Source organism: Cervus canadensis, chromosome 11 (genome assembly GCF_019320065.1).
Source record: "Cervus canadensis isolate Bull #8, Minnesota chromosome 11, ASM1932006v1, whole genome shotgun sequence".
NCBI classification, from domain to species: domain Eukaryota; kingdom Metazoa; phylum Chordata; class Mammalia; order Artiodactyla; family Cervidae; genus Cervus; species Cervus canadensis.
Genome location: NC_057396.1, coordinates 25,187,271 through 25,207,987, shown reverse-complemented (window position 1 = coordinate 25,207,987; position 20,717 = coordinate 25,187,271). Strand labels below are relative to the sequence as shown.

Sequence of the window (20,717 nt, the reverse complement as noted above, 5' to 3'; positions counted from 1 at the left end):
CCAGCATCAGGGTCTTTTCCAGTGAGTCGGTTCTTCCCATCAGGTGGCCAAAGTATTGGAGTTTCAGCTTCAGCATCAGTCCTTCCAGTGAATATTCAGGACTGATTTCCTTTAGGATTGATAGGTTGGATCTCCTTGCAGTCCAAGGGATTCTCAAGAGTCTTCTCCAAAACCACAGTTCAAAAGCATCAATTCTTTGGCTCAGTTTTCTTTATAGTCCAAATCTTACATCCATACATGACTACTGGAAAACCTTTGACCAGATAGAGCTTTGTTAATAAAATAATGTCTCAGCTTTTTAATATGCTGTCTAGGTTGGTCATAGCTTTTCTTCCAAGGAGCAGGCATCTTTTAATTTCATGGCTGTAATCACCATCTGCAGTGATTTTGGAGCCCAAGAAAATAAAGTCTCTCACGGTTTCCATCGTTTCCCCATCTATTTGCCATGAAGTGATGGGACCAGATGCTATGATCTTAGTTTTCTGAATGTTGAGTTTTAAGCCAATTTTTTCACTCTCCTCTTTCACTTTCAACAAAAGGCTCTTCAGTTCTTTGATTTCTACCATAAGGGTGGTGTCATCTGCATATCTGAGGTTATTGCTATTCTCCTGAAAATCTTGATTCCAGCTTGGGCTTCATCCAGCCCAGCATTTCACATGATGTACTCTGCGTGTAAGTTAAATAAGCAGGGTGACAATATACAGCCTTGACATATTCCTTTCCCAATTTGGAACCAGTCTATTGTTCCATGTCCAGTTCTAACTGTTGCTTCTTGACCTGCATACAGATTTCTCAGGAGGCAGGTCAGGTGGTCTGGTATTCCCATCTCTTGAAGAATTTTCCACAGTTTATTGTGATCCACACAGTCAAAGGCTTTGGCATAGTCAATAAAGCAAAAGTAGATGTTTTTCTGGAACTCTTTTGCTTTTTTGATGATCCACTGGATGTTGGCAATTTGATCTCTAGTTCCTCTGCCTTTCCTAAATCCAGCTTGAACATCTGGAAGTTCACGGTTCACATACTGTTGAAGCCTGGCATGGAGAATTTTGAGCATTACTTTGCTAGCGTGTGAGATGTGTGCAATTGTGCAGTAGTTCAAGCATTCTTTGACATTGCCTTTCTTTGGGATTGAAATGAAAACTGACTTTTTCCAGTCCTGTGGCCACTGCTGAGTTTTCCAAATTTGCTGGCATATTGACTGCAGCACTTTTACAGCATCATCCTTTAGGATTTGAAAGAGCTCAACTGGAATTCCATCACCTCCACTAGCTTTGTTCATAGTGATGAAGGCCGTTCCTCAGGCCCACTTGACTTCGAATTCCAGGATGTCTGGCTCTAAGTGGGTGATCACACCATCTTGGTCATCTGGGTCATGAAGATCTTTTTTGTATAGTTCTTCTGTGTATTCTTGCCACCTCTTCTTAGTATCTTCTGCTTCTATTAGGTCCATACCATTTCTGTCCTTTATTGTGCTCATCTTTGCATGAAATGTTCCCTCGGTATCTCTAATTTTCTTGAAGAGATCTCTAGTCTTTCCCATTCTATTGTTTTCCTCTATTTCTTTGCATTGATCAATGAGAAAGACTTTCTTATCTCTCCTTGCTATTCTTCGAAATTCTGCATTCAAATGAGTATATCTTTCCTTTTCTCCTTTGCCTTTAGCTCAGTTTCTTCATTTGTAAAAGGAAGGGTCTGTGTAGATCATCTGTGTGCTTAGTTGCTCAGTCGCATCCATCTCTGCAACCCCAGGGACTGTAGCCCCCAGGCTCCTCTGTACATGGGAATTCTCTAGTCAAGAATACTGGAGTGGGTTGCCATTCCCTTCTCCAGGGGATCTCCCAACCCAGGGATCAAATCCACATCTCCTGCATTGCAGGGGCATTCTTTACCATCTAAGCTACTAGAGAAGCCCATGGATCATCTATACCCATGCCCTTCAATAGAAACAAAATGCAAGCTGGCTATATAATTTAAAATCCTCTAGTCGTCACATGTTCAAAAAAGTAAAAAAAAAAAAAAGCAGGTGAGAGTCACTGTGATAGTATATTTTATGTAACCCAGTATATCTAAAATATTAACATGTGATCAATATAAAATTCTTAAGGAGCTGTTTTACATTCTTTTTCTTTCCTTCCTGTGTTTTTGATATCCAGGACACAATTTACATCACAGCACAACCTTCTTTGGACCGGCCGTGTCTCTCGTGGCCAAGAGCCACGTGTGGCTAGTGGCTGCTATAGTGTCTACTCCCCGGCTTCTGCAATTCTAAGACTCTGTGGTTCTGTAAAATAGCTGGCAAGTAACTTCTTGAGGTTTGCATGTATTTATCTGATGCCTTTCTCAGAACAGGAGAGGGACATGAGACCCTTAGGGTGGGAATAGTACCCGGGTTTCTTGAGGAGCTGCTACATGGCAAGCATGTCATATATACAGACTCCGATTACCCCCATAACAGCTCTGTGGGATTAACAGCCATGGCTTCACATCACAGATGGTGAGCTTGAGGCTCAGAGAAGTCAAGTTGCCTGTGTTAAAGACCTCATGTGCCAAGTCTCTCAGTGGTGTCCGACTCTTTGCAACCCCCTGGACTGTAGCCCACCAGGCTTCTCTGTCCATGAGTTTCTCCAGGCAAAAATACTGGAGTGGGTTGCCATTTCCTTCTCCAGAAAAGACATCATAGCTTGGTAGAAATACATCCACCTGGCCCCCAAGCTCTTTAAGCTGGGGGAGTCCACAGAAGCAGTTTCCTCTTCCTCACGGGTGGGCTCCCCTGAACCTGCCCTAAGCCGTGGGGCTATGAGAACATTGGGTTCTGCTGTGTGCCACTCTTTGCCATAACAATGGTGAAGGAAGCCCACCCCTGACCCCAGGTGTGGTTAATGCCCAGGGCTGAAGGACCAGTTAGGCTCTTGAGGTCTTGTTATCTGATTGCCTCTATGGCTGTCTCTTTTAACAAGGCTGCATGGAAAGACTCTGTGAGGAGGGATTGGCATGTATGGATGCACAGGTTGTGCACTGCTCAAAGGTACATAGCCTAAGGGGCAGGTAGAGTCTGGAACCCAGTTCCTACCCTCCTGGCCAAGCTGTGGCTCCTGGCACCATGGGGCAACCTGCCAGAGGAATGCCTTTGTAATTCACACAGGCCCTGGACAGGCTGGTGCAGCCCTACCTGGAGAGCAAAACAGGGATGAACTGCCAGCTTCTCACCCTGGTACAGATCCTTGAAGTCCTCCCACCAAAGAAAGACTCATCCTTTCCCCTTCTACCTTGGGCCTCTGGCCTATGCTGAGGCTTGACCCTGCCCCCACCCCCTTCACACACACACCCCCTCACACACACCCCTTGTCATGAATACCCCCTGGCCTCCTCTTTGGCTTCAGCAGCAACCTCTTGATAGCAGGGACTCCTCTTGCCTAGGGGCTAGGCCCTCTTGCCTGAAGAGCTGAGCCTGTCAGGGCTCAGGCCTCCCAGGGGTGCCAGCTCACAGACTCTGACCATTCACGTCTGAGAAGCAGAAACAGCCCCAAGGCCCCTCCCCACCCCCACATCCCAGTATTTCAGTCCTTCAGGAAAAATGGAGGCTCTGCAATGCAAGGCCCGACTTGTTGATGTAAAATCTTACTCTATATTCCACCCAGGTTTATACGAGTGAATTATGCAAATCTTTGATGGAAAAATATTCCTCCGCACATCCTTGAGAGTGTAAAACCTTAGTCAATAATTCATACTCGCATGTCTCTGACTGCAGGCTTTTTCTTCATTATAACTTGCACCTCGTTATTTGTCTTCTGAGTTTTATTGTATATCTTGGTGTAATGCCGTGCATTATAAAATTTATCTGCTTCATTATTTGATGAGCCAGGGCTGGGGATTGTGCTAAGATGTTGGTGTAGGAGCCAGGGGACCAGGACTGCCTGGATCCTGAAGGATCCAGCCCCATGTGACAGAAGGTAGAGGAGGTGGCTGACCGCATGGTGACTTCAGGGGATGCCAGAAACCACCCTTCATCCCCCACACCAGTTCCAGATGTCCCCTCATGCACTAACTGGCATCCCAGGTCACACCATTACAGCGCCTTGCCTTCATCCCTTTCTCCAAAGGTCTGTTTGTCCTTAGAAGTCAGATGACCCTGGAGAGTTTTCTGGGAAGAATGTTGTCTGAGTAGGTGTTTAAAGCTGGAGGAAAAGGAATTCCCTGAGGGTCCAGTGGTTAGGACTCTGGGCTTCCACTGCAGGGGTCCTGGGTTCAATCCCTCATCAGAGAACTAAGATCCCGCATGCCCTGCACAGCACAGCCAAAACAAAAAAACTGGAGGGCAGAGAATTCCTAAGGATGCTAGGAGGGAAAGGAAGGGGCAGCCACTGAGATGGATCAGGGGTGCAGTACCCAGAGGGGGGTCCGCAGGGTGGGGAGCATAAACAGAGAGAAGACAGGGTTTCCTCTTGTTCTGTAACTCAAGCAGGCCAGTGAGGAGAGGATGATCAGTGTGAGCAGAGGTCCTCCCCTAACGGCAGGGGTGGAGGATGCTGTCCAATTCTTGCAGTCAACCACAGCGCGCCCTGATGTGTCTACTCTAGCATGGCTCATGGATCCTCCTGGGACGAGAGTCCTGGGAACCTGTACTCTTAAGGGGCAAGGTCTCCTGGGAAATTGGTGAGGAAGTGGCAAGGACAAGGATGGTCTTCCAGCTATATTGGGTCTCCTACCTCTCTGGGAACTGCCCTGCACATCGCTGCCTCTGAGCCTTTGTTCCAGCAGTTTCCACCCCCTAGGGTCCCCTTGCCTCTGCTCTCCCCATTTGCATCACTCCACGTCAGATGGTGAGCAGTTCTCCTGGCAGAGTGCTTAGCAATCTCTCCTGGAACTGCTGTTGTGCTGCCTGTTCTCACCACTGCAGTGAAGCTCCCGGAGGTCGGGTTTGTCCTGCTCACTCATGGCTCCAGAACCCAGCATAGCCCTGGCGCCTAGCAGGTGCACCATCAGTGCTTGTTGAATGGCTGGGTGATGCCCTTGCAAATGCTCCTCCGCCAAAATCAATTTCTCCTAATACCTCCCTGAATAACTCAGATTTTCTTCATTTTCATGTTGCTTAAGCAGGTCTCTACCTCACCCTCCCCTTACCCCCTCCTCCCAGGAGACAAGGACCCTGGGGCCGAGACTGTCTTTCCCTCCTGCAGCTGGCTGTGGTGCTCAGGCCCAGAGGAGGGTCAAGACTGAGATGCCTCTGCCCACGGCAGTGGGAGGCTCTCCTGATGGCCAGCCAGGGCCTTGGTTGTTTCATGATGATTTTTTTCAGGTCAGTAGTGAGAGGTGGGGTGGGGGAACCTATTAACACACTTGTAGGATTTAATCATGATGCTGCTGGCCAGGGTTTTCTGTCGCATTTTGTTGGGAAGAACTGGGGAGTTTCTCAGCTGCCTGGGAGGGCCCTGCTGTCTAGAAGCAGGGGGAAAACTAGCTGACCTCTGTGAAAGCTTGAGCCATGGACACAAGGCAGAGACCTCAGGCATATCATCTGGGGTCCACAGGCCTCCCTGTCGAAGGTGCATGGATCCAGTTCAAGGGATCCATGAATTGGGGCTGGGGTAAACCTGCATCCTTTTTTCCACTAACTTCTAACTGAAATTTTGTACTTCCATTCTGAACCATAAGCAACAAACCTCAGTGGTAGCAGCACCTGTGACTGTGATCAATAGGTATTTTTGCGTCACAGCTATGGCACATATCTGAAAATATCATTTATACTCATCACTATTACAAAATTGTTCTAATATAACTCAGCACTAGATCTTATTTCATAAAGAATAGTGAAGAATATATATTATGTGATGAACTATGTCAAAAGTTTGCTACTGAACGTTATTTGTATAACCGTACTTTGGTATATCTGGTTTCCTTTGTCATTTTATGTATGTTACACATTTCAAAGGATTCTGTTTATTGCCTTAAAGTAAATGAATGAATAGATAGACTGATTCTGAAAAGAGGTCCATGGAATATCAGAACCCCTGAGGAAGACAGAGGCGGCCCAGGTCATGGGTGGGTGGGGAGAAAGGGAAAGGCAGTAAGGTTTTCTGTACCCACCTCCAACCATTATTAGACTCCCTCCCTAGGGCAGATGGGGCTTCTTTAGTGGCTCAGTGTAAAGAATCCAGCCGCGAATGCAAGAGACTTTGGTTCCATCTCTGGGTTGGAAAGATCCCCTGGAGAAGGAAATGGCAACCCACTCCAGTATTCTTGCCTGGGAAATCCCACGGACAGATGAGCCGGGCAGGCTACAGTTCGCGGGGGTGCAGAACAGTCTGGACACCACGGAGCAACTGAACAACAACCCTTGGATGGAGGTGCTCCGGGGGGGCAGCCACGGGGCGGGGGCAGCCAGGGGGCGGGGCATCCAGGGGGCGGGGCAGCCAGGGGCGAGGCCTCTGCCCTGGGTAAGTGCCCTCCGTGCTGGGCAAATGCCCTGCATGTGCTGGCTTTCCTCACTCACTGGGACGGCCTACACCTTCTTCCTTCCCCAGTCCCAGCCATGATCACCTCCCACCCCAACACCACCATCGCCATCAAGGGCCACGCCAAGGAGCTCAACTGCACGGCGCGAGGCGAGCGGCCCATCATTATACGCTGGGAGAAAGGGGACACGGTCATCGACCCTGACCGCGTCATGCGGTATGCCATCGCCACCAAGGACAATGGCGATGAGGTTGTCTCCACGCTGAAGGTAAGCCCCCGTGCCCATCTCAGGGGGAACCCCACTCTCAGAAAGTGGGGAGCCCACAGCTATTGCATCTGAATCCAGAAGAGGTAAACAGGGGTCTGGGAGCCCCACCCCGAAAAGTACCTCTCCTTTCCTACCTATTTCCCTCCTTCACACACCAACCTATGTCTTGAGCCTCATTTTGTCTCCTTTCTGACAACTCTACACTTTAAATGTATGGGATCCTCAGCCACGCCCTCCCTCTCCTCTCCCCCCTGGGCCCCTCGGATCCTCCCTCCATCCTGGGACCCCCTCAGCCCCTCCCTCTGTCTTAGGACCTCTCAGCTCCTCCCTCCATCCTGGGACCCCTCAGCCCCACCTCTGCCGTGGACCCCCAGCCCCTCCCCCCAAGCCCTCCAGCCCCTCCCTCTTTTAGACACGCTCAGCCGGCTCCCTGCACAGACTCTTCCACACTTCCATCCATTGAACTTCCTGGGAAGAGGAATTCTTGACAAACCCTGGGTGGGTCCCCTCCCAGAAGAAGGTGGTCTTGCTGGTCCCCCACTAGATGGGCCCCCTTCAGCAGATGGGGTCTAAAAGACTCTCCCCATTCCTTCCTCTCTCCGCGCCCTCTGCCCCTTGGACTGCCTCCCAGCTCAAGCCTGCTGACCGTGGGGACTCTGTGTTCTTCAGCTGCCATGCCATCAACTCATATGGGGAGGACCGGGGTTTGATCCAACTCACCGTACAAGGTACCTCACCTGCCCCACGTCCCCAGCCCCTTCCTCCGGGCTCTGGTGCTCACTGCCAACTCCCCTCAGGAGTGGGGGACACTCCACACCCAGGGGAGGTGACAGGAAACAGCTCTGGGGAAAAGCCTCAGTCCACTCTCCCTCCTGCCCAGAGTGGTGTGATAAGATCTTTCCAGGCCACTGCAGACAGCAAGGTCTGTGATGGCAGAAGCCCCTGTGGAGCACACTGTTGCCCCCAGAAGTGGGGGGCCTGGATCTGTGGGTCCAGACCCTGGGGGAGGTGTGAGGAAGGAAAGTAAAGATGGAAAACCTGGGAGCTCTGCATGGAGGGAAGCGGGCCATCGGCTGTGAGGGGTCCCTCCAAAAGGGGCTGAGGAAGAGAAGGGGGCAGAGCAGGGACCCAACGCGCCTGCCTCTGCCTCTGAGCCCTGCTGCCAGGCTCCTCCATCCGCATGCTGCCTTGCTGGAACTCCAGGGCTCAGGGCCCTGAGAGAGACCCTTGTGCCACCAGTCTGCCCAGCATAGATCCCTTGATCTCTGCAGAGGGTCGGCACGAGGCCAAGCTCTCTGCTGCCATCCTCACCCCTGCCCCCTTCCCCTGTCACTCCCCAGAGCCCCCTGACCCCCCAGAGCTGGAAATCCGAGAGGTGAAGGCACGGAGCATGAACCTGCGCTGGACCCAGCGATTCGACGGGAACAGCATCATCACGGGCTTTGACATCGAGTACAAGAACAAAACAGGTAGGTGAGGGCTCAGCCCACCGTGGCGCCTTGCACCACCTGCCTGGACAGTGTCCCTCCGGCAGGACAGCCCTCGGCTGTCAGGGCTGCCCATCTAAGACAGACACACAAGCCGTCATGTCTTCCAAAGGGAGGGACGTTGGTCAGGTTAGGAACCCAGGGGGCAGATGGAAGGATCCCCTCAGTTGACTGGGAGGAAATGTCAGTCCCTTCTTCCCAGGACTGACCCTGGGCAGATCCATAGGGCATTCTGATTTAAAGCAACTTAAAAGGCCCTGAGCCAGGAACTACTGGCTGTATCTGTGGGGTCAGAGACATCCCAGTTTCACTGGGTCATCTGGGCTGTCCAGATTTGAGATGATGGGGTTGCTTGGAAGTCAGAGAAACTGATCCTTCCCAAGAATGAGTCACTGGGGACGTAGGAGTCCCTGGAAAGTTTAGATCTAAGTTTCTTCTTAGAAGCCCTCCAAGACCCCTCCCTTGGGACTCTACTAATAGCTTCTAAGAGGTTGCCTTCTACTGTGAAGCCACTTAGAGCAAAGTGAACAATGGACCCCTGTGTCTTGGGGAAACCGGGGACCCACAATCAAGTGACAGGGATGGCAAGGAGGTGACAAATGACCTGGACAAAAGGCCAAGCCAAGAAAGAGCTGTAGGTGATGTTTGTATCCGCGTGACTATTTCTAAAAGGTACAGGCAACAGGGGGCTGCCCCTGACAGGGCCCTGCACTTCAGTGCAGGTGAGAGAAGGAAAAACAAACCCCTCCTCTTGGGTCCTTTCATGCTTTCAGAATTCAAGACCACCAGCCCATATAAGCCTTTTAAAAATACTTTTTAATATAAAACACAGAAAGCAAGTCTGGAAAACTGAAGCCTCCCCAACCGCCCTTCTCCCACCAACTCCAGCTCCTCTTCCAGTCCTCAGCATAGATCCAAGGTTTTGTTTCCTCAAAAGCCTTCCAGACCCTTCCTCTCTTCCTTAGCACAGCACATAGTCATTGGCTGTCTGACTATCTGCTCCCCTAAAGTGTCAGCCCCAGGATAGCATCCACAGCTGTGTTTACCTCTTGAGAAGCCACTCTGCCCAGGACACTGGGTTCCTCATTCTTGATGCAGGTTTCTACAGGAAGGAGCCCTGCCCTCAGAAGCTTACAGTCTAATTGGGGAGAAAAGTCAGCTCATAGCCAGACCTCCCAAGGTCACTGTCAGGGCAGAAGGAGGGCCACAGAGAGAAGGGGCTGCTGCATAGACAGGGGTCCTCAGAGCAGTATCTCTCCCGTCCTTGCAGATGCTGCCCTGAGCTGGGAGAAGATGGGAAGCTAACGGGGCCTATATTCAGGGAGAGGGAAAGGGCCGAACCCCAGCAAGGTGCAGTGCACTCCGGGGAGTGGCATGTCTAGCAGAGGGTTCACAGACCCAGCGGTGCTAGTGGTAAGGAATCCACCTGCCAATGCGGGAGATGTGGGTTCAATCCCTGGGTCGGGAAGATCCCCTGGAGGAGGAAATGGCAACCCACTCTAGTGTTCTTGCCTGAAGAATCCTATGGACCGAAGAGCCTGGCGGGCTATAGTCCAAAGGGGCACAGAGAGTTGGACATGCCTGAATGACTAAGCACACAGACCCAGTTTCTCGGCAATAAGACTAAAAAGTGCTCTGGGCTCCAGGTTGGGAGGGAGCCTCTGGACTGAGCTTTTATTTCCTTGGGGAAGGCCATTGAAAGCCACTAGCCATGTCTAAGATCCTAGTGAGAGACTTAAGCAACATGGCACCTTGGCAGGGGTCATCAGGCGTCATTGGAGAGGAGGGGTGTCCAAGAAGCGAGTGACCAGGCTGCCGCAGTCTGTAGCTGAAACAGGTGATGAGCAGGGGCTGGGCAGTGGTGGAGGCAGAGGGCACAGAGAGGAGAGGAAGCCCACTGGGTTCATCTCACATCTCAGGGCTTCCCAAGGCTGGGCACAAGCTTCCTGGGAGCCAGACAAGAAGGGATGGGTCTGTCCACAGCCAGCATCTCCCTGCCTGCTTGATGTAGCTGGCAGGGCTCCATTCCTGTTGGGGGTGGGGAGTGGATGCCCGGGCTGTCCCTCGGGTCCCTCCCCGACTGCTTCCCTGCCCTCCTCCCCCATGATGCCCCATTGCCCACTGTCCCCCTCCTCCACTGACCACCTTCTAATGTGTGGAAACCTTTCCTGGGGCGCTGCTCAGCCAGGCAAAGCTGAGAACATCACACATCTGGAGAGCTGTGGAGAAGGAGAGATGGGCAGGGAAGATGCTATTTTCAGAGCTCATCCACATCTTCCCCCAATCCTGTCTGGCTCTCCTGAAAGATGAGGAACCATCATACCCACTCCAGCTCTGGGGTACCAGGATGGACAGAAGGGGGAGGAGAGTGTAATGAAACCGAACCTCAGACTCTCCCATCCACAGGATCTTTGCACCTGTAAAAAAACAAAAAAAAACAGGTCACAGGATCAAGAGCCCAGAGAAGCTGGGCTGGTCCATTCTCCGGTCTTCCAGTAGGCCTACTCTGGGCCATGCCACTCAGACAGGCATCTGTGCTGCCATTTAGGAAAAGGAGTCCCGTGGGAACTGAGGAGAGTTACCACTGGAGTAAGGCAGAGGCTGTGAACACAGCATCGCTTCCTCATCTGTGAGGCCTGTCTTGTGGGAGTGTTTTGAGGACTGAAGAGAAAGCAGCTATCATGGGGCCGTAGTTCCTCTCCTCCTTCTAACTGAAATAGCTCGTGTGGCAGTTTACAGTCCTGTGGGACTTGCAGGCTGAAATGTGTGTCTGTCAGTCAGCAGCATGTACTGAGTGCCAATCATTTTGTTGCCGAGTCATGCATCGGCCATGTGGTAGAAAAGAGAAAGAACGAGGAGACAGAGCGCTGCCCTTGGAGCTGATGATGCAGTTGCAGTGAGAACATACAGAGATATACACACTTGAGCGTGCACACACACACACATGCACACACGCAGGTACTTTCAGGACCATTACAAAGCACTCTGCAATCGCATGTAATATACCACAAACTGAATTACGTGACAACTGAAAAAGGTATCCTAGGGAACGGATGGGTGACTCAAAGAAAGGAGCGGCATGTGTGTCTAAGTAGATCTTCTGCCTGCATGGAGAATACTAGAACAAGAACAAGTTTCAAAGCAGAAGACTTGGGTTGACCAAGTGTCAGGGTTGCGTGATCTTTAGCAAGCTACTTAAGGTCTTTGAGCATCTCTCTCTGTCACTACAGACAATGGCATATAATCCAAGGTGGCTGTGAGGAACACATGAACATGAAGATTTATGTGCCCGTGCCTAGCACAGAGCCTGGCGCATGGTCCCCATGCTGTGGCTCCTGTCCCTTCCCGCTTCCTCCTGCCCCAGACCGCACCCTCCTGTGGCTGGAACATCTGTCCCTGACCCCCTTCTTTGTCACAAGTGTGCCTCTGCCAGGTTTTCTGCCGTGTTGCTCATCATGCTAATTTTCCCAGGGAAATTACCACGTCTGCCCTTTCTAAGCCATTGTGCTCACGCTGACTCCTCCTGGCCCCAGGCAGCAGAGTAATAATACATGAATGCTGAATGATAAATAGCACCGTCCACACAAATCTATCAGACAGCGCTGCGCAGATTTAAAAATGCAGACACCACATTTCGGCCCTGTTTTCCAAGCAAGGAGCAGGGATGAGTTCTGTGAGGATGGCCCAGAAGGCAGCCTCATGGTAGGAACCATCAGCCATCATGGGCTGAGCCAGCCCCATGCGGCTTGGCACTGTGTGGGTGTGGGGCTGCCAGAGGGTCGGGTGTTGGGATGTGGTGAGTGGTCGCGGTGATCCAGGAAAGCCCTTCTCGGTGCAGTGGAGATCACCGTGGGGGGCTCAGAGCTGTGATGCAACGAGGAAATCAGAGATGCAGGATGGACCTGTTTCCCCCGCACAGGCAGCTGAATGCTCCAGATGTGGCTTTTGTCCAAACGCTCCCCCTTCTACAGTGAATGTGTCTCCTGAAATACCAAAGCCCCCAGGTCCCCTCCCAGCAAGGAGCCCACTGAGTAGAAGGCACTGACATCTCCCCAGCCGCTTCCTTATTTTTTAAGAAGAATATTTTGCATCATAAACCCTTTGATGAAGAAAGGGAGAGAGAGCCCTTAATGAAATATGTTAATCTGGGTAAGCCAGGCTCATATGAAAGGGAATATTAAAAGAGACAATATTCACCAAAGCCAGCTCAGTACTCTGAGAGCTGAAAAGGAAAGGGAAGAAAATAGGGCCACTGATTTCAGCTATTCAGGTCAGAGAGATGGCAGCGATCAAGTTTGGAAAATCAGCGAGTGACCTCCAAATTTGACTCTGATGCATGAGCCTGCAGGGGCTGTGGGGAGAGAGCGGTTTTGTGCCAACATCAAAGGTGATTTGGGAACACAAGGACAAATCCACCTGCAAATGACTGGCAATAGCAGAAAAAAGGGGGCCACTCTCTGGGATCCCCCCATCTTCCTATGATTGGCAGCTAGGGAGGAGGCAAGCAAGCGAAAAGCAAAGGGTATTTACTGTGACTGCAAAATGTGGAGGAACCACAAGTCCAACACCCAGGACCACAAAGTGGGCTCTGATCTAAGACCAACAGTGGGTTTTAAGTGCCCAGGGTGTGCCAAGTGGTAGAGATGGGCAAAGTTGTAGATATGGTTCCCTTCAGGGAGCTTCTCTGTGTATAGATGGAAATAGAATCCAGGGGTGGGAAAAATGTATGGAGTGAGAGGAGAGCATAGGATGGAGCCTTGAAGAACTTGAACCATAAGGTAAGAAAGATGTACCTGCAAAGTGAAGAGGTAACCCAAGAGATTAGTAAAAGCTAGAAAGTGAAAGTTGCTCAGTTGTGTGTGATTCTTTGTGACCCCATGGATGGGGTCCTCCAGGCCAGAATACTAGAGTGGGTAGCCATTCTCTTCTCCAGCGGATTTTCCCAACCCAGGAATCGAACCAAGGTCTCCTGCATTTCAGGTGGATTCTTTACCAGCTGAGCTACCAGGGACTCCCTAGGAAAAGCTAGAGACTATTTTAATAGGCAACCCAAGAGAAGAGTGTGTTGGGAAGGGACAGGTTTAAGTGTTGAACATACCTGGAAGGCCAAGTGAGAAATCAGACTTGATGACATGCACGTCCCCTGTACAGTGGAGATATGGTGCTGATGTCATAGAAAGGTATGAGGGGTAAATGGTGTCCATCACTGCACTTGGCACATCACAAGTGCTTGGTAAATATTAGCACCTCTTTTTTTTAACCCCTTAGTTTTCAGACACATCATTTGGGTCTCCTTCCTCTGCCTGCACTCATCAAAAATGAATGCACTGACTCATGATCGCTGTCCCTCTCCTATAAACATGGGCAAATCAAATATGACGTGTGAGCTGGCACCAGTTCCCAGGATGCCACAGAGAGAAGTGAACACCTGCCTCCACATTGCTAGCCCATTTCCTCCTGAACTAAAGTGGTACCCTCGGCAGGAAGGAGCCTGCGTGTTTGCAACTCTGGCTTAACCTCCCAGCCCCAGTGACTTTCGGGCAGTTGGGGTGTTTTGAAAAGACAAGGAGAATATACTGTTTTTCTGAGCATCCATAGTCTGCCATTTGTGACGCTGGCTCATGAAACCAAAGAATTAAATGCAAAACTGCACATGGGGGACCAGGCCAGTGCCCTTCACAGATGCCAAGCTGGTGTGGCTAAAAGAGGTGTTTTGAAAAGCATCAAGACCTCAATTAGCCAGAACCTGGGAGATGGGATAGTCTCTTTGGGTGAACCAATCCTCCTGATTTACCAGGCATTAGCTTAAAAAAGAGTCTTCCTAAAAAATTCTAGAATATGCCATCCTCCCTCCCTGATTCAGGGATTAAACTGTAGTGAATATAATTTAATCTTTTCTGCTGACAATTCTCAGGATCCTCTACTGTGGATTTAAAAGACATGGAAAATTAGGCTGAATAGTCACATCAGGACGTGCCCTGGGAAGATGTTTAAGCCACACTATCAGCTAGTTTCCTTGTGCTTTGCCTTTTTTTTTTTTTTTTTTTTTTTTTTTTTTGTCTTTTCAAAGCAAAGTGCCAATAACATAATCTGGTTATGAATTCTGGGTTTGGAGGGTACTAGCTGAGGCATTGCTGTAACTGCAACCCCTTCCATTTCCCTCTGGAATCCCCTAGTAGGTGCACAGGAAAAAATTCATTAAATGAACGACTGGGTTCCTCTGGAGATGCAGAATGTTTACTGTCACAATATCCCTGAGTGGTATTTATCGGGTATCTTTCACATTCTACAATTTTGCTAAACATTAGCCCTGGAATGGGCTGCCAGTCCCCCTGGATGAATTGGAAACATGCTCATCACTTTGTTGGCTTCTGACGCTAAAGATTCAGAGACCATTCTCTTGCTGGTGAGAGAGGAAAGGGTTTGCCTAGGGACTCTGGCACTTGGTTTATTCCCCCACCCCACCCCCAACAGCCTAGGAAACATTCAAGACCACCACCACACAAATGCACAGGAAAAAGAAATACAGAAGCACACACAGAGGAGGAGAAAGGGGGGTAAGACTTGGCTTCCCCATTTGCACTGGAATCTTGGGTGGAGGGGGTGTCTCACAGTTACAACACAGCACTGGTGTGGTGAGAGACCAGGAACAAGGGCACTGGCCAATAAGACCCTAAGAGACAGCAAGCATTGGTGATCTTGGAAGGGGCCATAGGAAACATCTGAGGTTTGGGTTTACCAGGCGGCCCTGGGTAGAGAAGGGTTAAGCTCCCTGATTCTCCAAGCAGTGGACTTGCTGTTCCCATGCTCAGGCATCCCGTGATCTCTTGAACTTCATGGAACAGAACAGTCCTCTCTGAAATTCTCTTGCTGCAGTCTCTGTAAGCAGGACCTCTTCTGGGCACCTAGGTTGAGTTTGGGATGTGCTGCTGCTTGAGGCTGGAGAGGGGTCCTGGAGTTTGCCTGGCTGTGGTTAGAAGTGGGTGTCCTTTCTCCAGATTCCTGGGACTTCAAGCAGTCCACACGCAACATCTCCCCGACCATCAACCAGGCCAACATTGTGGACTTGCACCCGGCCTCCGTGTACAGCATCCGCATGTACTCCTTCAACAAGATTGGCCGCAGCGAGCCGAGCAAGGAACTCACCATCAGCACTGAGGAGGCTGGTGAGCATCTCGCCCTGTCACCCCTGCCCATGGGCTCGGAGATCAGGGGCATCTGGGGCCCTCACCTACCCTGTCCACTGGCAGTGAGTTTGCAATTAGAAGAGGTAAGGGGGGAGATTCCAAGGTGTGTGTTTGTGTCTGCCTCTGGATCATCGGAGACTCTTCTGCCTGACCTTTTCCAAATGGGTTTCTAGATGCAATGTTTTCAGGAGCTGTCCGTGGTTCTGCTCCCACTCCACTGGCCCCAGCCTGCCTGGAAAGGACAGATAGGCTAGAATTGCAAAAGCTGGGGGTACTACTGCCCTGGATTATCTCCTGTGACTTTTGTCATGAAGTTTTCCTGAAAATTTAAGCAAGATTTCCCTTATTGTATTTTCTGTTACTGTCATTGCAAAATAGAAATTAATACCAAAAAGTACATATACATGTGCAGTTTTCCACATAGTAATAATAATAATAAAGCAAAAACTAGTATAACCAACACTCATTATCACTTCCCAGAGGTCCTCTATATACCCCTTCTCAACCATAACCCCATCCCTCCCCCTGAAGTAACAAGTATCCCAGCTTCCTTGTTTTCTTTTTCATACATGTCACTGGTATATGTACACATAACCATATAGTTTAGTTTTGCCTGTTCTTCTAATAGAATGCATGCATGAAATAATACTTCATATATTCTCTTGTATCCCCCTTGTTGTGGTCTATATTCCTTTTGTGAGCTTCAGTATAGCTGTATAATTTGTCTATTTTCATTCCCCATCCAAGGAATATAAACAGTTGCAGAATTACAGACTCATCAGATGGACAAACTTTGCTCTTTAACTGAAAAAAAAAAAAAGAAAATAAATGCCAAAATGTTTTCCAAAGGGTTGTACCAACTTGCTCTCCCATGGTTAGCATATAAAAGTTCCTGCCACTTCATATTTTGGTCTGCACTTTGTACTATCAAACTTTTTAAAAATTTTTGCCAACCTGCTGGATGTGGAGTCATATTTAATAGTCATTGTTTGCTATGTTTTCAGCAAACTATGGAGAATGAATAGGAAATTTAAACCCTATGATCACTTCAAGAGGGACTCAAACAGAGGTTCTTTGCTGCTTTAGACAAGTTTTTCCTTTCTCTGCAGCAGCCCTCCAGCTCAAGGATGGGACTGAGGACATAGGGCTCTTTTCTTCCAAGACATGACTCATAACGTTGTTTCTCCTGACCCCACCCCAGCTCCTGATGGGCCTCCCATGGATGTAACCTTGCAGCCAGTGACCTCACAGAGCATCCAAGTGACCTGGAAGGTAAGCAAAGTCAAAAGCATTTCCCCTGAAGTGTCTCCCTCCCTTTCCCATCCTTAATCTTCAAATGAAGCCCCAACAGACTTGTTAGTGTCTGGTGTCTTCCAGTACCCATGCCTACTTATTACTAAATACATGAGGTTGGAGGGGTGGAAAGAGAGGAGGATAGAGGAACTGGTCCCCCCACCGATCCCCACTCCCTTCTCCACCATGGCTTTCTGATGGAGGCCTCTGCTTGGAGTGGGATGAAGAATTTGTCAGTGCCAAGGAGAGAAGATGATTCTTTTACATGCTGGTCTGTCCTACAAACCCCACAGGTTGTAATATATCTAGAGCTGGAATTGATTTTGTGTACATTTCAAAGGGACTCTATGGATAACAGGAGACGAAATGACAGGGTCTCACCCTTGTCTTGGCCCTGTGACTAGAGCTGAGAAGTAGGGTGAAACCATCCCCTATGTTCTCACAGTCAAGACTTCAACAGGGAGCTTGGTCTTTTCTTGATTTCCTCCTCTGTAAAATCAGAATGAAAAAATAACTGCCCTCCCTAGTTCTGGGGGAGGGGGAGCTGTAGAGAAAACAAACCAGTGTGTGCTGCAGCCATTTCTAAGGGGAAGAAACTTGTAGATCTAGAAGGTATCTGAAGACTGTCTCTGATGGGAAATCTTAGAGGCAATTCCACAGCAGGGCAGAGAAACAGCATAATCTTGAGCATGACCGAGGAATGCTTTCCTGGGAAACTCTGGCCTCATCACCGCATCCCTGGCATGGGCACAGAAGGGCTGCCCATTCTGATGGCTTCCTGCTGCATTTTCCAGTGTTTGAGTATTTTCTTGCACTAACTTCTCTGTTCCTGTGGAATGGACAGAAGAGAGATTTCTCCTTCCTATCAGAGGAGGCCATGGTATAGAGATGCAAGGTGACTTCCATGGTCATTCAAGTCATGACAGGTGCGGAACTTCACTGCACACAGTCTGGAGCCAACGCCCAGTCTCCCCACAGAAGCCCACTGTCTGGAGGTCAGGAACAGAGAGTTTCCTAGGGCTTGTTCCTGTTCTTCTTCTTGGATTTCTCCAGCCCCACCAGTAGGGCTTGGGGGGTTACCTCCTCTGCATCTGGGCTTTGAGTCCAGGGTCATTTTCTGACTCTAACTCCTGGTGGAAAAACTCCAGGCACTTTAGTCCTCCTTCTAGTCCCTTCATAAAGGTAGACTTGAGAATCAGAGGGATTCAAAAGGGTCTAGTAATATTTTCCCTAAAAAAAAGACTGCGTGTTTGGGACCTCCTTGGTGGTTCAGTGGTTAAGACTTCACACCTCCCCTGCAAGGGATCCAGGTTCAATCCATGATCAGGGAACTAAGATCCCACATGCTGTGTGATGTGGCCAAAAAATAAAACAATTTTTTAAAAAACCAAGGGAAAAAAGACTACATGTCTTGGCATGCACACACACAAGGCAGCAGAGCCTGGTTCCCTCCCGCCCCAGAGAAATGACCAGGACAAAAGTGGGACAGAGGCTGGGCAGTTGGTCCTCCCTGGGTACCAGCCCTCTGAGTAGATAGATACCTGGAGCCCTGGTTCCCTCCAGGTTCAGATCTGGTTGCCAGAGCTTCCCTCAGAAACTGGGAGTGAAGCCTGGAGTCTAGACCCCAAGTCTTATCTGCATCCTGACTCTGCATCCATTTCCTAAGAATACTCCAAGGAAGCCTGGAGGTGGGGGCGGGAATGAATAAGTATGTAAACCTCTGAGACATTTGGCTACAAAGCTCCAACCTGGAGGTCGATAAAAATTTAGAATCAGATTTACTTCTCCAAAGTCTCATAATGAAAAATAAAATTGATTAGAAAGTTAGAACTTCAGAATGAACCAGCCTATCAATAAAGTTTGGGGCTGACTTCTCAAGGGAATTTTTTTTAACACCAAGAAACAGATTAATGAAAAATAAAGATTCACTTGAAAGATAAGTCACTTCATTTTAAGACTCTTTCCTTGAGATGGATCACCACTGCTTTATGACATAAATTTGCAATCAGCTCTATTGATTTCTTAATGCTTCAGAGAAATATTGTTAAGATTGATTTAAATCCTGAGTGTGCCTGTTTAAGGAGGTGGGGCCTTACAGGGAGAAGGAAGGGGGTGGGGGGGAAGATATGTCAAAATTTGTAAAAATGTGTGAATATCTATATGTATGTAGCAAGGTATGCCTGAATGCCTACCCAAGGCCTCTGCCAGTGTATGTTGATGTGAAGGACGGCAGTGTGGTGCTATGTATATCACACATAGATAAGTGTATATGGTGGTGCAGGCGGCTCTAAGTATGTAGGTGTGTGTGTCATTGTGCAATGATGTATATATCAGTGTATTTCAATGTGGGCACAGATATGTAATAGAGTATATGTCAGTGTGAGGACAAGGGCACCCTGAAGATATGTTTGTGTTTATAATAAGTGTCTGAATGTGTGAGTGTGTAGATTATTTGTTGTTTAGTCACTAAATCGTGTCTGACTTTGTGAACCAATGGACTGTAGCCTGCCAGGCTCTTCTGTCCATGGGATGCTGACAAGAATGCTGGAGTGGGTTGCCATTGCCTTCTCCAGGGGATCTTCCCCACCCAGGGATTGAACCCTCCTCTCCTGCATTGGCAAGCGGATTCTTTACCACTTAGCCACCTGGGAAACCTGAGTGTGCAGATACAACACCCACGTTCAGAAATTCTCCCTCTTACCAACTAGCAAACAGGACTAAGTGCAGAGAGAAAGATTATTCAGGCATCAACAGAAAGTCAAGTCAATTAAATACACACACACCTAGTTAGTGAGTTCAAAACAATTATGTTAAATTAAAAACTTAATTTTATTAAGTTAACGGTGAGCTTAAAAATGCAGTTCATTTGAAACATTCATTGAATTTAAAAAATGAGCTGTTTTACTAACTTAATTGTTTTTGATCACACTATTTTTTAGTACAGTAAAAGGTGGGCTTTTAAATTAACTGCCTCGTCTTCAAAACCCTGATCCAAGCTGTTTTTCTACGTACTGGTGTGTGTGCATGCTCTCTCAATATATAGATGGGCACGTCCCCTCATTAAAGGAGCCAGTTTCTATTTGTGAGTCTATATGTTTCTGGCCGTGGGTAGGTGTGTATTGGGATGTTTGCTTTGATGGATCTGGGTGTGTGTGTTCATGGTTCCAGATGTAAGGGGACGTATCAAGATCCTCTGTGTGTGTGTGTGAGAGAGAGAGAGATCACGTACAAGAATGTCTGTGTCAGTGTTTCCCTGTTGATGGTTTCTCTCTCAGAACACCTGTGTGCGTGGCTGGTTGTGTATCAGGGTTCCTGCTGGGGGTGAGAGTGTATTTTCCACCCCAAGACTAACACCAGTGGAGTCTTCTCCCTTGGCCTGCCCGCCTGGGGTCAGCCCTTCATTCCCGCCAGCCCAGACAGAGCTCCGTGGTCCCCCCTGTCACCTACCTGTCACCCCCATCTCTGTCCCTCCGTCCAGAAGCCAGCTTTAGGCCCAGGCTCTCCACGCACCCCAGCCGCTGGCCAGGATGTCAAGGGCAGTCCAGCTCCAAGAGGGGCTGGGCTCGCATCAAAGTCAAGGACTCTTTTTTTTTCTTTCTTGTGGTACCATACCATTTTATGTACATAAAACTGATCATTTTAACCATGTTCATAGGTAGAGGTCAGTGAAAATGTACATTAACAGTGTTGAGCAGCCGTCACCACTATCCATCTCTAGAACTTTGTCATGATCCCAAACAGAAACTCTGCGGACCCAGCCATCCTAGCCTCCAGTAACCTCTGTCCTACTTTCTGTTTCTGTAAATTTGGGGATTCTAGTCACCTCAGAGAAGCATCATACAATATTGCTCCTTTTGTGTCTGGTTTATCTCACTTAATGTATTTTCTAGGTTCATCTATGATGTAGAGGTTATCAAAGTTTCATTCCTTTTTAAGGCTGAATAATATTTCATTGCATGTATGGACCATATCATCCTTATCCATTCACCTGTCTGTGCACACTTGGGTTGTTTTTTACTTTGGCTTTTA

The 20,717-nt window shown here is 48.9% G+C and overlaps 1 protein-coding gene across 1 annotated transcript in view; it reads left to right on the top strand.

Moving 5' to 3' along the window:
- Window positions 1–20,717, top strand: part of DSCAML1 (DS cell adhesion molecule like 1) — a 365,655-nt gene that overhangs the window by 307,771 nt on the left and 37,167 nt on the right. Inside the window, exons 12-16 of the mRNA XM_043481523.1 lie at window positions 6,522–6,721; window positions 7,353–7,449; window positions 8,062–8,190; window positions 15,207–15,374; window positions 16,597–16,667. Of these exons, the coding sequence (XP_043337458.1) occupies window positions 6,522–6,721; window positions 7,353–7,449; window positions 8,062–8,190; window positions 15,207–15,374; window positions 16,597–16,667 (665 nt within the window). The remainder of the gene's footprint in view (window positions 1–6,521; window positions 6,722–7,352; window positions 7,450–8,061; window positions 8,191–15,206; window positions 15,375–16,596; window positions 16,668–20,717) is intronic.